Raw genomic sequence first — 19351 nt, forward strand, 5'->3', positions numbered from 1 at the left:
TTTTTTTGTTCTTTTTAATTTTTAATCGATTGAATTTATTTTCTTTGTCATTCTCTTGATAATTTATTTTAATTTAATTGTGATGATTTTCTTATTGATAAAGTGACAGTTTTTTTCCAGTTCTTCTCAATTAATCACCATTACAACAAGAATAACACTAAATTATTATTCTAATTAGAAGCTAATTGTTGGTGTAGCTTTTTTTGTTCTCCATCTTTATTTGTAACTCTAATGGAAAAATTTAACGATTATTGTTAATAGAAAAGTGTTAATGTTGATGAAGAAAAAACAATTTCTCATCTAATTTATTTGTGTTTCTATTAATTCATGTGAAATTTGGAAATCAAGTGAATCAATTAATTTCTGTAAATGGATTTCAGAGTAACCGCTGTTTCTATTGGAAACTACTTGTTGTTCACCTGATTGGTTGAAGGGGAAGAAGAAGCGAAAATGTTCAAGTCATTTTATGTTGTTTTCCTTTGTGACAATGTCAAGTAAAAAATCACTTAGCAATTAGTAATTAGTAATTAATGGTTACTAGTAACTAGTTTTTCCAATTAGTTTGCTAAACGTTTAGATTGATGAACTAGTATTGCAGTTTAATTGGTGTGTTCTGGATCATTCTGGTTAAAGTGATACAATTGCCACCATGTTACGTGCAACCAGTCGTAAAGCTTTTGGATCAATTGTATCTAGAAAGTTCACCTTGAATGGAAACGAAAAAAGTGACAGTTCAAATTGTAGCAATTCAAATAATTCATCTTCTTCATCATCTACTGGACAGGATAATCAAAATGGATCACAGAGAAATGCATCTGGAAAAAAATCTTATCAATGTCGTTTAGAGGGTTTTGTTGATCTTCAGCGAATGTTTTTCCATTCAATTGGAATATTTGGAAGTCTAATTATAATTGGCCATAAATTTCATACTGATTGTATTCGATTTAAATCATCTTCTCCTTCCTTTGGAACTGATTATTTATCTTCTCCATCTTTGGCTACTTCTGAAGATCATCATGGTTGCTCTTTTCTCTATTCATTGAACAAGAATTTACCTCATCTTGTATCCAATTTGAATCCATCTTCATATCAACAGAATTTCAATGTTCTACCTTTTCACGTTCTTCCTGTTTCATCGGCATCATCGTCATCTTCTAGCTCATTATCATCGTTTGAGAGTGATAAAGAGATTCAACATGAAGAATCTTCAATCAAAGGTAAGTTTCTCCATTCAAGTGACCGAATGATAGAATACATTTATTTTTCGAGCATTTCTAATTTCTCCAATTTTGTCTCTTTCTCTTGTGCAGATACTAATGTGATTGACAGAATTGTTGAAAATATGAGATCTGAGTTGGATCTTTTTACTGATGAGCTAAAGAATCTGCAAGCCTCAGTACTTTTACAAAGAAATCAGATTGATAAAGCAATTAGTTTACTCAAATCTTGTCCCAAAAGTGCCAAAGCCATGTTCAACTTGGGAATCGTGTACGAATCTGGTCAACATGATCCAATCAATGGTCAACCAAATTATAGCATCGCTTCAAAATATTACACCAATGCTGCTTCATTAGGTCATCGAATGGCTCATTACAATTTAGCTTTGATTTACCTTTACGGTAAACAACCTATTGAAATGGACAAAGCCAAAGGAATGAGTTTATTACACCGAGCAGCTGAATTGGGTGTCCAAGAAGCTCAACAATTTGTAAATCGAGAGCGACTTTTATACTCACAACTTCGTGACATCAGAATACGACATTCAGAGGAATTGTTGGATAAATTAAACGCGAAAAAAACCGACATCACCTCGAAAAACAATCCAACAACCGATAAGAATAACAATTTCCATACTTCTCTATCCTCACCTAATTTCTTAACCTCAATCATGAGTTTCCTGGAACCTTCAGTGAAAGATGAGTCCACAATTAAACCGACAAAAATAAATGATTCTGTTGCAAGTGAATTGTTTTCATTCAAAGAAGATGAAACAATTTATGACTCTGACGATTCTCTAGAAGTTGTTTTCACCGATTAAATCAATTATTATCCTAATACATTGATTAAGACTACAACTATAACGTTTATTGAATTATCGTTATAAACAGAAAGACAATCTACTCCGCTAATGTAAACAATTTATTGTATAACAGCAATAATAAGTTAATTATTGTAAATACTTCTGCATTGTAAAAAAAATTTGATTTAAATCAAAAACAAATTCAAAGCTCATGACCAATATTTTAAAATTAAAATATTAAAAAAACATCCAACTTGACTGTTGATTAATTTTGTTTGTTTAGATCAAGAAAAGTTTTAATTGAACAATTTAAAAATAATATTTCCATCTTGTAGCAATTTAAGTTACCACAATTAAGAACAAAATTAAGGAAAAAAAAAATAAAATCAACTAATCAAATAAAGATAACTGAAAATTAAGGTTGATAGTTGGGTCTCAATGGAAAGGCAGTGATTGAAGCTGATAAAGTTAATTGTTAAACAATTAAACTGAGAAAACGATGATTAATTAACAGTGAGAATTGGTGAAAATGTTGTTAAGCTCTTTGGTTGAATAATTAGTAGATTTTCAAGAGATTTTGATTGTTTTTTAAACTAAATCGTTTCCTCGCTCGGCATGAAAGGTGGAAGGAGAAATCGATTCCGTGACATTAAGGCCAAAGCGAAGGTTAAAAGTCCAGTGGCCAAATTCACCGCCATGTTGACCATTAACGGAGGATAATGAAGGACCGGAAGGACATTAATTAGAACGGTACATTAGCTGCATGTCAGGCGATCGAATTCCTCAGGCCACTTAAATCAACAAAACCATTAGAAGCCGTTTATGCATTGGTTAGAGATGTTGTCAAGTAAGTTACATAATAATTTGCCAAGAGATTTCAATACAATCAATTTTGAGTTAACTCTCTCTCCAATTGATTCATTTCACAGACCATGGATAAAGATAGATTCATGGCTCCGACATTGATGCTGCTACTCAATTATTAGGAAAATAAAATATTCGATGTAGTTCAACCTTTATGGATCTGTACGATGAAAGATATTCAGGATATAAAGGACTCACCAACCTCGTCCTTTTCAATTGACCACAGGGCGAAACGACGTAAAGCTGAGATTCATTTGCATAAATTGTAATTTCAAACAATTTAGATTATAGATTAACATTTACAATCTAATTTCAGTTTTACAATATTTACAATAAGTAAGAAAACAAAAACATGAACACTTAGGGTAAACCCAATTGAAATCAAGAAACAAATTAATACCAGAGAAAGGAATCAATTTACAATCAAATTATTTTTGTTTACAATTTTACCAATCAATTATTACAATCAAATCAATTTACACAATTTACCATAGATTTAACCTGTTACATTTTAAAAGCTTGAACAACAACAACAACAAACTTCAAACAATCAGGTAAATTGATAATTTAAAAGCATCTCTACATTTAATACTACGATTATGTCAAGTTTTTAAATTATTATCATTAAATTAAATCTAATTTCTTATATTAAAAACAAAAATGTAAACAGATTAAAAATCACATAAATTGTTACAACCAATCAATTGATTCGTTTCATCTTTTGATTCAATTTTCTACCCTTGAGAAATTGACTGATTCAATTTCTCAATCAAATTGAAATCGATTCATTTTTATTTAAACCAAACAATTAACTATTATTCGTAATAGTTATGTAGTTAATTGTAAAAGTAAACAAAAAGGTTAATATACTTTTTGTTAATTTGATTGGTCAAGTTTTACTTTTATTCTAGAAAATTGAATTACATGTATTAATAGATTATTAATTGATGATAATTTGATTCAAGGATAATCGATCATCAGGATTATCAAGTTAAGAAGGTTTAATTTTGATTGACAAATTAAAGGAGTAAGAGGGAAAACTGTTTCGCAATTTGTTGATAATCAGCTAATTAATTATCGATGATTTTTTTATCAAATGTGAAAGATGAACCAATCGGTCGGGCATTTTCCAGGCCAATATAAGTGGATTGGGGCTGATAGGGTTTAGCGGTCGTGTAGATCGGTCGGGATGTTGTCCCATAAATGTTTCCTTGTTGATTGTTGATGTAAGGTCGAGGTGTGGTCGTTGTGTAATCATATGTTTCTCTGGTGTATCTGATGTAAGTGTTTAAAAGGAAGCGGCTACAGGCCACACAGTAGCCCCTTGAATCGGTAAATCGAGCTTGAAAGGTAAAGTAATCGGTACGATCATCGTCAGGTAGATAACGACGACGGACACCAGCGGAAAAACATCGAGGGACATTGGCCTCTAATTCACAGTAATTACTATTATCGGCACAAGTAGTTCGTTGGACAGTATCGATGTCGTAGTTGTTTCCATAACCATCGACGGCAGTTAACTGCAGATTCACCGCTGATACCGATTTGTCTACAATTAAAGAGCAAAGTTTCAATATTATTCTTAATTGGAAATATTTTAGACAATTAAACTAATTACTTACCTGGTGTTAGAATGAATTGAAATGAGAGACCGTTAACTTTGCCAAAGAAACATGGTTCCTCTGTACAGTTAATTGCGACAACTGAATTTAACAATGGAGCAGCTAAATAAAATCCAATTAAAGAGGTAATTTAATTACTTCTTGATTGTTGATGATTTAATTGTCGGGTTAAAATTTACCTGTGTTTGGACAAGGCCTTAAATCCCTTATGGTTAATGAAGTTACCAAGCCAATGATTAAGAATCCATTAATTATTAGGAAAACTGATTCTGATGGTTTGATCATTTTTAACTTTTAATTGCAATTAACTTGTTTGATTTACAATTAGACTTCTTGATTAAGCTCTGGTTCGTTAATAAACTTTAATTAATTGTCTGATAGAGAGTCTAATAGCCTTTGACTTATGACCACTTCGCCAATCGAAGATGAACTTTTTGGCCGTTTCAACTATTTGACCAATGTATTTATAGGATCCAGAGGGAACTGATCTAATCTTTTTGTGAAAAAGATGATACCTGAAAAATTTGAACAATATAAATATTTATTACAATCAAATCATATAAATCAAAATAAATTTACTTACGGGTAAAGTTTGAGATCAGCTTTGTGAATACCGAATTTAACTTTAATCGTGTCATTTGGATAATTTAGGAGATCGAAACACAAAATAAGCCAAAGTGAGTATCTTAGACCTTTGATTTCAAAAGAGATCCTGTGAAAATAAGATTTATATTGTTAAAACTGAATTGGAAAAAAACAATCGAATCGAAAATCAATTTTGAATACTTACTCAAAATTAGCAATATTGGCGTTTATGATTTTCCATTCATGAAAACGACAAACATTAAGCAGATCAACAAAAAGAGCTACAATTTGATGGAAAATCTTTTGAAGATCATTAATGATCGTTGTCAATAAGGCTGTTGTTGTTCCTTTTTGTTTCTTGAACTGGTCGAATTTAATGGCCACTGTCTTCTTGATTAAACGAATCAATTTATCATCTGATTTAGTTAAATGATGAACACTATATTCACTTAATTGGGCTAATCCTTGAGAGTTGATTTTCTTATCAATACAAGATTCAATTGTGATGTCTTCCAATTTAACTTCGGCAGTGTCAATATTGGATACCGAATATTTTAAATGAATGAGAAAATTTCCGTTCATAAATTTCAAAACGGCACCATCGTGATCTAATATAACGACAAACTTGTGGAATCTTGGATCGATTAATGAAAGATCTATATTAGCTTCAGGTACTTTCGTGAAGATTGAGTTATCAATAAAGTTGAAAACATCATCACCACTCGTTGATTCATCTTCAACCATTGAAACATCATCAACAAATAAAGAGCCAACGAAGGTTGAGTTGTGTTCGATTTGTTGAGAAACTTCTTCTTCTGAGCTCAATTCGAGAGTTGATTTTTTATCAACATAAAAAAGGATTGAGTCGTCATATCTGCTCTCGAAAGTGGAATAATCTTTACGAGAAAATTCAATTGAAGCACAAGAGCTTTGTTCTGTTGATCCAGAATCACTGAGAGAGATCAGCGAGGTGGTTGGCGAGGTGGTTGGTGAGATGATGGGTGATGTTGATTGTGATGGTGATGGTGATGGTGATGGTGATGGTGAAGAAATCACCATATTAAAATCATAAAGCGTAGTGTTATGGACAGAATCAGATTCTTCCAGAGTCACCATCATCTCATCCAGTGATGGTGTTAGCTCATCGGCAATTTTCTCATGATACGTTCTTGTAGTTCCATCTTCATAAAGTTCTTGAAAAACCATATTTTGTGAAAAAGAAATTCTTTTCTTTTTCTTCACTTGTTGATACAAAGAACATGAAAGGATCGATGGTATTTCTTGTGACATATTGATATCGACAAAGTGGAAAACAAATTTTTGAAAAAAATCACAAAAATTAGAATGGTAACAATTAAATTTACTAAATAAAAAATTGAAATATTTAATCACAAGCAAGTGGTTGACAAAGTTATAAACCAACTGAGTTGAACTGACTATTTCAAAATTTGAAAATTCGGTTGCGAATCGGTCGTCATAGTAACTGAGTTTTGGCGCGAAGTTTAAGCTTTAAGTTAATTTCGAAGGAAAATGAAAATGATTATTGGAGAAAACTATGTGATTCGTTAATATGATGACAAATACGAATTTCATTAATTCTCAAAATCGTTAATGGTTTACGTTGGAAATAATATCGACGGAAACGATGAGAACGCTTTTGGACCAAGCCCATAAAAGTGTGACTATGAGTCTTTCAATAACTGTCCCATGAACCAAGTTACGATCTAGCAAAGGTCTTCAACGAGAGTTAATTTATCATTTCAATCATCATTATCTTTCCAATTTAATTCTATCACCAGGATTAGCAGGTAAATCTTTTAACACGTAAAACATATCACCTTCGGTTAAAAGTTTCTGTTTACTGTACATGTAAACAACAGCAAAGTGACGATCCTTTGAAGTTGAATCAATTGTTTGATTAACTTTATTAAAATACAATTTCAAATTATCAGCTTCAGTTATTTTACTGAATTCCAAGTCATCACCTTTACTTTTAGCTAAATTCTGACCATTAAAATTCACCTTTTCTCCAATATTTTGTGACATAATACTCAATTTACTATTTTTAAATATCAATGAAAAAACCCGAAAACTAAAATAAAAAAAAAGAAATACAATTAAAGTCAAAATCAAAATTAAAATCTCTTCAAATGTTAACTCAACTTACCATTGAGATTATTTTAGAAAATCAGATTCAATTATTTTCTTCATGGTTATTGATTCATTTCTAAGCAAAGAAACTCCAGGTAGAACTCTTCTTAAAGTAAACATGTTGTTTATCTTTGAATTACTATGAATAAAAAAAGAAAATTAATCAAACTAATCAATTAATTAGCAGAAAAATTTTGTAAATAATAATCTGAACACAATTGGAACTCACTGATTTCTATGCACCAGGAGGCGCTTGAGAGAAACACATGTTAATGTTTTTGTTTTCATTTCTTGGTAAGGCGATACAAGTGTATGTCAGCTCAACATTTTCACTTAAAGCTGATTTTTTTTCGGCTTAAGGTTCGGTTTGATTGTCTCAGGCCCTCCGGGCTTTTTTTGGTCATGGTGACCCTTATTAGCGAAGACCTAACCTAACCTAATTTAAACAAACACAATTAACTGAACAATTAAGTCCATTTTCATATGTAGCTTGAACTTTAAGCCGAAAAAAAATCAGCTCAAAGTGAAGATATCGAGCTGACGGACATATCTTATGCCTTACCACCTGTTCACCTGATTGGTTGAAGGGGAAGAAGAAGCGAAAATGTTCAAGTCATTTTATGTTATGTTTTCCTTTGTGACAATGTCAAGTAAAAAATCACTTAGCAATTAGTAATTAGTAATTAATGGTTACTAGTTACTAGTTTTTCCAATTAGTTTGCTAAACGTTTAGATTGATGAACTAGTATTGCAGTTTAATTGGTGTAAAGCTTTTGGATCAATTGTATCTAGAAAGTTCACCTTGAATGGAAACGAAAAAAGTGACAGTTCAAATTGTAGCAATTCAAATAATTCATCTTCTTCATCATCTACTGGACAGGATAATCAAAATGGATCACAGAGAAATGCATTGGGAATCGTTTACGAATCTGGTCAACATGATCCAATCAATGGTCAACCAAATTATAGCATCGCTTCAAAATATTACACCAATGCTGCTTCATTAGGTCATCGAATGGCTCATTACAATTTAGCTTTGATTTACCTTTACGGTAAACAACCTATTGAAATGGACAAAGCCAAAGGAATGAGTTTATTACACCGAGCAGCTGAATTGGGTGTCCAAGAAGCTCAACAATTTGTAAATCGAGAGCGACTTTTATACTCACAACTTCGTGACATCAGAATACGACATTCAGAGGAATTGTTGGATAAATTAAACGCGAAAAAAACCGACATCACCTCGAAAAACAATCCAACAACCGATAAGAATAACAATTTCCATACTTCTCTATCCTCACCTAATTTCTTAACCTCAATCATGAGTTTCCTGGAACCTTCAGTGAAAGATGAGTCCACAATTAAACCGACAAAAATAAATGATTCTGTTGCAAGTGAATTGTTTTCATTCAAAGAAGATGAAACAATTTATGACTCTGACGATTCTCTAGAAGTTGTTTTCACCGATTAAATCAATTATTATCCTAATACATTGATTAAGACTACAACTATAACGTTTATTGAATTATCGTTATAAACAGAAAGACAATCTACTCCGCTAATGTAAACAATTTATTGTATAACAGCAATAATAAGTTAATTATTGTAAATACTTCTGCATTGTAAAAAAAAAATTTGATTTAAATCAAAAACAAATTCAAAGCTCATGACCAATATTTTAAAATTAAAATATTAAAAAAACATCCAACTTGACTGTTGATTAATTTTGTTTGTTTAGATCAAGAAAAGTTTTAATTGAACAATTTAAAAATAATATTTCCATCTTGTAGCAATTTAAGTTACCACAATTAAGAACAAAATTAAGGAAAAAAAAAATAAAATCAACTAATCAAATAAAGATAACTGAAAATTAAGGTTGATAGTTGGGTCTCAATGGAAGGGCAGTGATTGAAGCTGATAAAGTTAATTGTTAAACAATTAAACTGAGAAAACGATGATTAATTAACAGTGAGAATTGGTGAAAATGTTGTTAAGCTCTTTGGTTGAATAATTAGTAGATTTTCAAGAGATTTTGATTGTTTTTTAAACTAAATCGTTTCCTCGCTCGGCATGAAAGGTGGAAGGAGAAATCGATTCCGTGACATTAAGGCCAAAGCGAAGGTTAAAAGTCCAGTGGCCAAATTCACCGCCATATTGACCATTAACGGAGGATAATGAAGGACCGGAAGGACATTAATTAGAACGGTACATGAAAGATAAGTTGAATAGATGAATAAAAGCCAATGGTGTTCACGAATTACGGCCAAAAGTCCGATCACATGGATGATGAAAGTAAAAGTTGTTCCAATGGCAAGAAGAGCATTTTCCATTTCCATTCTATCGATAACATGACCGTTATAATTTTCCGAATGATTCCAAGGGATTGATTGATTTATAGAAGAATTGATTTGATTTGTTGGTATTGATTGAATTTTGTAAACAATCAAACACATGATCGCAATTAGGGATAAAACTTTAACCAATATAAACAAAACTGACCTTGGCTCAGGATCGTAATCAATTTCATCCTTTAAAGTCATGATGATTTTTAACACACAGAGAAAAGTTTAGTTATTTGATCAACAATCTAACCTTTGATTGTTCATCATCAACTGATTATCGTTGATGTTGCAGTTTCATGATGAGACTGAATGATGACCAGTTCTCAAAAAATAAATGACCTCAATCGACCAATGAATATATAAAAAGCATCAGGACGAACTCGTTTTTTTTTATATAATCATTTCACTCGCTTTTTTATCCTCATCCTCATCCTTTCATCATCATCTTCATCCTATTATCATCATCATCTCAATTGCTTTTACCTATTTTTTTTGTTTACTATCAATTTGAATTATTATTGTTCATTATCTCATGATGTTCATGGTGATTAAATTTGATTATCCCTTTGAATTGTTGTTCAATAAATGAAACTACAAAGTGAATCTGATAAAATAATTTAAAGGATCGGTGATTTATCTGAATCTTTTTTTAAACTTATTGTTTATTTTTTTCATCTTAAACCATTGAAATTGTTACAATTAAGAGAAATGAATTTTAATCATAATCAATCGTAAATTATGAAATCTTTTTCCATTAATCTATGCCACCAGTCCGGAGCAATTAATGATCCCTCTCCGCTGGTTTCATTAAATTCAATTTTAATTATCTTACTTGAGGCTGTGATTTTTTGTAATTGTTTGATTGATTCAATTGTTGATCCAATCACTTTAAATGTACGATTAGGATTTTGTCCTTTATTGATTGTTACCTGATTAGTTAATTTCGTTTGCTGATCAACATCAAAAACAGAAATATTTTCCAATGGTGAGAACAATTTAATTGTTGAGCTGATTGCTGTTGATCAACGTAGGATAATTTACATGTTGAACAATAATTTAGTAATATAATCATCCAACTTGTAATCAATAGGTTCATGGTCAGAATTTCAAATTAGTTAATTATTTGAATTAAAAGTACAAAAGTTGAAATCTATTTAATAATCAATCACAATACAATTTAACCTTCAAAATGAAAATATCCTTTAGTATCCATCATTTTTAGATAATTAATTTGCTAATTATTGTTTGTCAATTGATCATTTTCAATTGATTATCGTCTTACCATTAATCGTAATCATCACAACAATTAAAACAAAAAACAATTTGTTTTCATTTCTCCTGCTTCCATCTATCGGCAGATTAAATAACCGAATTTCGTCAATTTTTTTATTTAATTAATTGAGACAATTTTCCAGTTGACAATCAGTGAGATTTAATCATTAAACTTTGTAGGGTTTATGATTATTGAAATTGGATAATTAAGATATTATCTTATTTTTGAGTAAGTGAAAGTTGTGATAATTTCTGATCAATGATTAGATTAATGATTTTTACTGAAAACAATTAATAATTAAATATTAATTTCACAACAATCAACAAAATCAATATCAATGGTAAGAGGAGGAAACAATAATTAGATTATAATTGTAGGTTATGTTGATGATTGTTTTTTAATAAATAATCAATGAAATCAAGATGAGATTATGAAAAATGAGACAATTTATATATGAAACAATCAACTAATAATTTGTACTAATTTTCAGTAAATAAGGTAATCAATAAATCAGATGAAAGTCAATCAATCAATTTGTTAACAGATCAAAATTGAAGCCAAAAGAAACAATTAAATCAACTTGATAATAACAATTAACTTTTCGGGTTTGTTGTGATTAAAACACAATCATAATCAAATAAAATTATTAAACAATTAAAGGCCAATTAAATGATTCAGATTGAGTTACCAACCAATTGAACAGGTCAACAATCAATTAGATTCAATCAACAACAATTTAGAGGGTTGAGATTAAATCAAAGGATTAACTCAATCAATTGACATCAAACTAATTAAAGTTAATTAATGTCCACCTTAAAGTTGTAAATTTCAATTTTCTAAATCTAATCAACACTGATTAATTTCATACCTGAATTAACTAACAATCAATTTAGCCACAAGAGACCAAGACCTTGAAAGGGTCAACAATTAATATGATTTTGTAAATTTAGGACAACAATTAAGTGATTCTAATAGTTTTTGTTACCTATCATAATAATTAATTGTTAATTTGCTTGCTTTCCAATCACAGCTATTGTTTAATCATCTCTGATTGTCAATTGATGATCAATTTCAGATTCAACAATTTGATTATGGGTGTGTGAACATCAATTAACATCACAATCAACAAACAATTAACAATTAACTGTTCAAACTCACCTAAAAATCATCAATTGATATTATTAGAAATCAACAATAATATTATAACAAGTTAATTGTAACAACTGAAACTTTCAATCAAATCAATTTCTTCAATTGATTTGCTCGATTAATTAGTAAACAATTAATATCGCTCACTTTTGGCTCTCTCTCGTTGATTTTCATTCATTTCCTTGTATTTTATCATATTAATTTTTTTTTCTCTTCCTTTTCATTCATAATCTTCATTTCTCTCTCACTCTCTCATTTTTCTTCAATGAATAACAATCAACCATTTTCATTTTACTCTCAATTATAATTAACCCAAAGTTCAATCGTAAATGTGATGAATTATCTCTCCCACCATAATGAACACGATTATTTACCCGATTCAGCTTCGTTCCCCTCACCTCACCTTCATCTCCATCGCACCGACATTAGCACCAAATGAAACATTCTCACTCTCATCAGTGTTTTTTACCTCAATCGACTCTCTCAGTTTCTTTTTCCCATTTTCTTTTTCTTCATCTTCCTTTGTCTCTTCCTCTCCCGCTTTTTGTCCAATGAATTTTTCCTCCTCTGTAATCCACTGATTCGCACCGGTGTCAAGCCTTACCTTTCATCTTGATAAACTTGAGATCTCCGTTCAACCCCAACAAAGGCGAGTCCAAACGCTCCGATCCTGAACAATCGGTAACAAGAAGCCGAACTCCCCACCCCCTTGACGAGCGGCAGATGCTCCAGAAGCAACTGTGAGGTGTCTCCCTGGAATCGCTTCGGTAACGGAGAGTCACTAGTTCTGTTTATATTCAGACTATCGGTGCGCCGCGTAGTGATTCAAATACTCTCTCTCTTTCTCTTTCTTCACTCACTCATCTCTCCCTCCTTCTCACTCTCTCTCTCTCTCTCTACATCTGTCTGTCTCTCTGTCTGTTACGCATTCTGTTTTTGTTGTTTTTGTCATCATTCACTTTTTTGCTTTCAAGAAAAACCAATTATTCATCGATTTGGTTCATTAATTAACCATGTCTTCAATCGTCCACCGTAGTCGAAACATTCGCAGTGGTAGATCTGTCAGAGGTAAGAGGTCACACCGATTGTTTCTTATTTTCTCATCATCTTTAAACTCTCTGTGATATTGTTATTGATCATCTTGTTTTTTTTTCTTCAACAACAACAACATGATGGTGGTGATGGTTCATCGTTTTTTCATACCGATTCTCAACTAATCTCTATTCTTTTAATCCACCTCTATCTCTCTCTCTCTCTCTCTCTCTCTCTCTCTCTCTCTCTTCTCTCTCTCTCATTCACCTAATTCTCCTTCCGCTCTCCCATTTAGCCAGAAAAGAAGTGCTGGACAAAGATGTTTCCCTTGATTGGTCCAAAGGTAAACAAGATTTTCTATTCTCTATTTTTTTCTTCTAATTTTTATAATCATTCTTAGAATAACATGAGACTGATATTCTATTTTTCTATTACCAAACAGAAGAATAGAATTTAAGAAAATATAAAACCTGGTTAACTGTCTTCTATTCTTGTCTGTAGTTTTGGTTCATTGACAACTTGTTAATTTTCAGGTTCTCATCCTCTCTCTCTCTCTCTCTCTCTCTCTCTCTCTCTCTCTCTCTCTCTCTCTCTCCTTATCCAATTGTCTGGCTGTTTTTTATTCTCAATTCTGTTTCAATGTAACAGAAATTGATGAGAATTTTTTTATTTCTTTTTTCTCTCCCTTTCATTTACTATTTTTAAACCAGAACCAAAAAAAAAGTGTCAACATCTTACCGGTTACATTAGATTTCTACTGATAAACATTATCCAATCTTCTCAATCTCCTTTTGATTTTACTTTTGAAACTGATTCGTGACCTGAGAAAATAATCTAACTAATCTTTTATTTTTTCTAATGTTTTAAGGGCCAAGAGAAAATTTAAAAACAATATTATCTTCTATCTGTTTGAAAACCGGCATCACCAATGGCCAAAGGCTTAGTTATCTTAATTTTTTTACCAAATTTTGTAGCAAAGTTAATGTCATCAACTCAGAGACTGTCGGATTTTCAGTTGAAGAGATATTATGTTGGTTAGTATTGAATATCTTTTCCTTTTATTATTTTTTTTCTCTCCCCTGAATACATGATAATTGATGAAATAATTTTCTTTTCTATTCAATTTTCAACAGCCTTAGAGTTACATTGTTCATGGAATCAGCGGAAGTGAGAGCCGCCGGATTAAGAGCCATGAGGTATCTTTTAACTAACCAAGAATCGGTTGACGCTTTGTACAAAATTAATTTACATCTTCTCATAACCCGATCATTGGACATTGAATTAAATAATCTACCAGAAAGGATACAATGCCTTCGATTGATTCGTAAATTGTTAGCCGTTAAACCTGAATCATTACCAGCGGCAATTGTTAGAAGTGTTATCGCCATTGCTCGGGACAGTTTCATTGGACCGGAAAAAGATCCGATGGGTCGAGCGTGTATGGGATGTTTAGCTGAAATGACACTTTTAAATCCATCGGTTTGCTGTCAATCAGGTGGAATAACTGCTCTAATTGATTGTATTCTAATGACCAATCAATCTCTTCATATTAGTGAAGCTTTAATCAGCTGTTTACTTTTTCTCCTCAATGATCCAAATTTAAGATGTTACCTTCGTAAAGATATTGATCTTAGACAATTTGTCGCTCCGTTTACCGATTGTCATTACTCATTACCCTTATTGGCTTTAAATACTCAACGTCGAGATGATATTAGTGAAACAAGTGAACAACGTGAGACCCGATTAACCGCTGCCAAAACGGCTCTTCTCTCAATCTTACGATCTTGGCCTGGAATGGTTTATATTTGTAAACTTAAAGAAAATTCCGAGAAATCATCATTTAACAGTTTATGCTCATTAATCGAGATGCTTCATCTTCCCTATCGAGATATTCGTAAACACATAATTGAATTGGTCTTTGAACTATTTTATCTAACCATTCCTACCTGGACAACTGATTTTACCGCAGCTCTTGACTCTTGTAATCCATCAATCATTCAAGACAATTGGCATCTTTATGATGGTTTCATTGCCGCTGAAGGACGTTACCTTTTACCCCATATTTCAAAACAACGAGCCAATCTAGTGGACAATTACCTTTCCCTACTTTTATATACCTTTCTTACAAATGGTCTTCTGGATGGTCTAGTCGATGTGATCATTGTCCCAAGTGATACAGAAAATTCAGTTCGAGCAATCATATTAGTCGGTGAATTACTCCATCTATCCAGTCATCTATTACCCCCTGAATTGGCTCAGAGACATTACACTTTACCCAAATTAGTTGAAGCCGCTCTTTCCACAAGTAATACTCCAGAGCAACGGGACATTGCAAGTACCGCTATTACCTGCCTTAATCGTATGCATGCAGCAAAGAAAAGTCGTAACATACCTCACAGCCTCTATCTCAATCAATTAATTTACTTTTGCAAACTATCATCAACTTCATCATCATCATTTTCATCGTCAACAATATCATCATCATTTTCATCATCATTACCACCAGCATCGTCATTATCCTCGCCAACAAGTAATACAACCTTATCATCATTACCATACTCTTCATCATCATTACCATATTCATCATCATCAAATTATTTTCATCAATTTAATAATATCTCTACCTCAGTAAATGCAACAACAACAACACCACCACCGTCACTACCAACTATAACCTCTCATAATAAAAACTCTCACTCCAAGTCAAGTAAATCTCATCAATCGAATCAAAGTTTATCCTTTAAAAGTAAATATCGTTCATCATCATTCTATTCGTTATCTTCTAGTTCTAGTAATCGTAAAGAGAACGACGAGGCAACTCTGATGAGTTACATTCGAGATAGTCAAGTTCTAAAAAGTGATCCCAATAAATGGGACTGGAATTTGATTGGATGTATTTTAAAGTCACCATGTGAATCAATGCGAAAACTGGATGATAGTAATTATCGTAATTTTGTGAGAAAATTGTTAACCTACTTTAAACCAAGTAGCTTTTGTTTTTCTAAATTAAGAGCTGACGATGAAGAGGGTTACGAGATATCATCGGTTGGAACCAATTTGATTGATTTTCTTCTTGATTGTGATGAATCTCGAGCTGCAGAATTTATCAATGAACTGTTGCTCGATATTTCTGAATCAATTTCCCAGGTTACTAAAGAGATGAATACTACACCTGATACGGTGTTAAATTGTACCAATATTTTACGAACTTGGTCTCATGCCTATTTCTTTTTCATTGGTCGTTTTACCGTCACTGCCAAAGGATCAAAAATTTTAGATAAACTTGGAATCTATTCACAATTAAATGATCTAATCACTTGTTCCAATAATGATTGTTATATGAAATTAATTGTTTCCAGTCTTAATTATTGCCATTCATCGGTGGATAATAATTCAACCCGTTCACTTTTCATCAAAATTTTAACTTGTAAGATGGAATCGGCTCGTTTATATGCAACCAATTTCATGAGAGTCCTTTTAAGAGCGGGTTTCATTGATTTCCGGAAATGGGCTCTCGAACTGTTAACTCAACAATTGTCCGATGAAAGTCAAGCCGTGGTTTTGGCTGCAATTGATATACTTGACGAATGCTGTGATTCAACTGATAACCTTGAAGCTCTCATCAATTTACAGCCCAATTTACTTCGCGTCGGTGATCGTGGACTTTTACTTCTAATCCGTTATCTTTCCATTCCCTCTGGATATAAATTTCTTCATGATACCAATTTTCTTAACTATGAGATTGACCGATGGAGAAAATATTTTAACCTTAAATATGTTCGAATTGTTGAAGATTCTCTAAATGAAGCTCTTTCATACCACCAGCGAAATGAACATGGTTCATATGGTCGTCGAAGTGATAAAAAACTTAACTATAAGAAAAGTGTTTACCTTCCTGCTCACCTTTACGGTGAATTGGTTAAACAGGATGAAGGTTATAATTTAATTGTTCAAGAAAATTTTCTCCAACCTTTATTTCAAACGATTCGTGAGGCCAACATATCCACCGAACTTAGTGTACTTCAATTGAAAGCAGCTCTTTGGGCCATCGGAACGGTTGGTTCATCGCCGGCGGGATTCCAGTTGCTCCTTGAATCAGATATCATTGAGAACATTATTAAGCTAACCTGCGATTCACCAATTCTATCAATTCGTGGAACGGGTTATTATGTTCTTGGCCTTTTTTCAACCACCGATGCTGGAGCCAATTGCTTGAAATCTTATGGTTGGTCATCTTTTGTTTCTTATTCCATGGAAAGTGTTCGTTACATGGGAATCTGTTTACCTATGGATTTAAAATTAATTTTTCTCAAAAAAGTAAATTTATCAACAATCAAAGTATATTTTTGGTTATTAAACTTTTTCTTTTCTACTGTAAATTTAGGACGATTCTGATCAATCTGCCGATGAAGAGGATGATACGGAGCCCGATAAACCTTTGTCCAATTTAAGTCAATATCAACATGTCCGATATAATGATAAATATCATTCACGTGTTAAACATAAACAACCGCCATCAAATAATTGCCGCAGGGGAAATTTAGATGAGGCTGGATTTGAATTTCACAATTCAACAAGTTGTTTACTTTGTTCACACAATCAATTTCTTAATCAAAGAGTTAAAATTACCTCTCATTCTGTTAAAGGTAAATTAATCCTAACTAATTGCTCTAACAATCAACTAATTGTTTCATTTTGTATCTTTTTCTCCCCATCAACAGAATCTGTTATCAATGAAAATGATGATGATCTGAATGATGAAAAGTTTGATGATAAACAACAACAACAACAACAACAACAACAACAACTTCTACCACTACTGCTGATACTACTGTAGCTACAACCACTTTACAGGAACCATATTTCCCAAGTTATGCATCATCAAGCCCAGAAACAAGTAATTAACTAACTTAATTCCATTGGTGACAATTTACTAATTACAATTGATCTTGATATTTTTAGAAAACAAAAGTTTACCACAAAATTCAAAGGTCAATACAATTGTCGAAATGAGGAGAGAGGTGATTAGATCTGTATCCTATTTATTAGGATGGTTTGAGGTAATCAAACTTGCGGAACAAAATTTACTAAGGTAATTTAATGACAATCATCAATTAATCATTTTCTAACATAACAATTAACATCTCTATTTTTTATTTTAATTAGTTTGAAGCAAAAACATCCAACAGCTTTTCAAGATATTTGTCTTTACTCAGAGATTAGTATTCAATTGGCATCATACAACTTTCGTTTACCTGCTCGTCGTTTCCTTCAAGAATTATTCATGGATCTCAATTTTGATCAGGTAAGATGAAAATCTAATTACAATTTGATTGAATCAATTTCTCTAATTGTTTTTCACAATTTCTTTTCAGCTTTATCCCGATGTAGAAGCGATTTATGAGAAAAATAAACCTTCGTTGAAACAATGTTACGATTATACATCCTGAGATTATGATGATTTACAATTAAGGAGGAGAATAATTTAATCAACATTTTATATATATTCCAATTAACGAAACAAAGTCACAATTAAAAAAAAAAGAAAAGGAAACCTAATCAATCAAGAGGCAATATGTACATTTACCAGAGGAATTAAATATGATTTTATCAACAAAGAGGATGAAATGGAAATGGAAGTGAACAGAAATCATTTTACTCAATCTAATTACAATTAGATAAATTACTGTTATTGATTATCAACAATTCTTCTGGTTGATTGGCAGTTTGGAAAGAATCGTAAATTGTTAAAACAAATCAAGAGGATCTAAAATTATTTACGCACATCCAATTAAGATACAAACCATTGGTGATCACTAATTAAATTACCGCTGATTAATATCAACAATTAAGGAGAAAGATACAATGAAATTGTTGCATCCAATTTAATTGAATTAAAATTTACAAATCAACACTATTAATGTACAAAAGGAAAACAACAATTTAATTAGAGACAAAATCAATCAGAGTGATAATATAAGTAAATATTATTATTACATACAACTAATTATGTAAATTGTAATCATCGGAAAATAATACACAATTTGTCGTATTAATTAATTATGTAAATTGATTGTAATAGATTATTTTGTTAACTTATACGATTGAAAGAAATGATTAAAATGATAAATTACAAATTCTAATCATGATTTCAATTAATTTGATTGATTGATTAACTTATCACAAAGAGAGATGATTAATTACTCACAATTCATCACCAATAAGATTTAAATCATCATCACAATTAAAGGGAGTTAATCAACTTGAAAAGCAAAAGAGTAACAATCAGTTAATTGTCATCAATTAAACTTAA

At 31.6% G+C, this 19351-nt stretch overlaps 4 protein-coding genes across 4 annotated transcripts; 2 read left to right on the forward strand and 2 right to left on the reverse strand.

Annotated features, from left to right (window-relative positions):
- The first annotated feature begins 219 nt into the window (after window positions 1-219).
- On the forward strand, window positions 220-2179 carry LOC128392895 (uncharacterized). Its single transcript, XM_053352986.1, has 2 exons — window positions 220-1217; window positions 1311-2179. The coding sequence occupies exons 1-2, from the start codon at window positions 650-652 to the stop codon at window positions 2036-2038; spliced, it is 1296 nt and encodes a 431-aa protein (XP_053208961.1). The 5' UTR covers window positions 220-649; the 3' UTR covers window positions 2039-2179.
- Window positions 2180-3810: 1631 nt separating this feature from the next.
- LOC128392784 (uncharacterized) lies at window positions 3811-4826 on the reverse strand. The gene is made up of 3 exons (XM_053352861.1): window positions 4686-4826; window positions 4507-4608; window positions 3811-4433 (listed from the first exon to the last, which is right to left on the reverse strand). The coding sequence occupies exons 1-3, from the start codon at window positions 4789-4791 to the stop codon at window positions 3955-3957; spliced, it is 687 nt and encodes a 228-aa protein (XP_053208836.1). The 5' UTR covers window positions 4792-4826; the 3' UTR covers window positions 3811-3954.
- LOC128392783 (uncharacterized) lies at window positions 4774-6779 on the reverse strand. Its single transcript, XM_053352860.1, has 3 exons — window positions 5297-6779; window positions 5090-5218; window positions 4774-5021 (listed from the first exon to the last, which is right to left on the reverse strand). The coding sequence occupies exons 1-3, from the start codon at window positions 6379-6381 to the stop codon at window positions 4859-4861; spliced, it is 1377 nt and encodes a 458-aa protein (XP_053208835.1). The 5' UTR covers window positions 6382-6779; the 3' UTR covers window positions 4774-4858.
- A 5488-nt stretch (window positions 6780-12267) lies between these two features.
- On the forward strand, window positions 12268-19181 carry LOC128392782 (rapamycin-insensitive companion of mTOR-like). The gene is made up of 10 exons (XM_053352859.1): window positions 12268-13074; window positions 13334-13381; window positions 13907-14072; window positions 14172-17355; window positions 17423-17684; window positions 17760-17823; window positions 17880-17935; window positions 18001-18130; window positions 18205-18343; window positions 18414-19181. Exons 1-10 carry the CDS (start codon window positions 13020-13022, stop codon window positions 18486-18488), a joined length of 4179 nt encoding a protein of 1392 aa, XP_053208834.1. The 5' UTR covers window positions 12268-13019; the 3' UTR covers window positions 18489-19181.
- Window positions 19182-19351: the final 170 nt, after the last annotated feature.

This window comes from Panonychus citri, unplaced genomic scaffold (assembly GCF_014898815.1).
Source record: "Panonychus citri isolate SS breed McGregor unplaced genomic scaffold, ASM1489881v1 Contig00137, whole genome shotgun sequence".
NCBI lineage: Eukaryota > Metazoa > Arthropoda > Arachnida > Trombidiformes > Tetranychidae > Panonychus > Panonychus citri.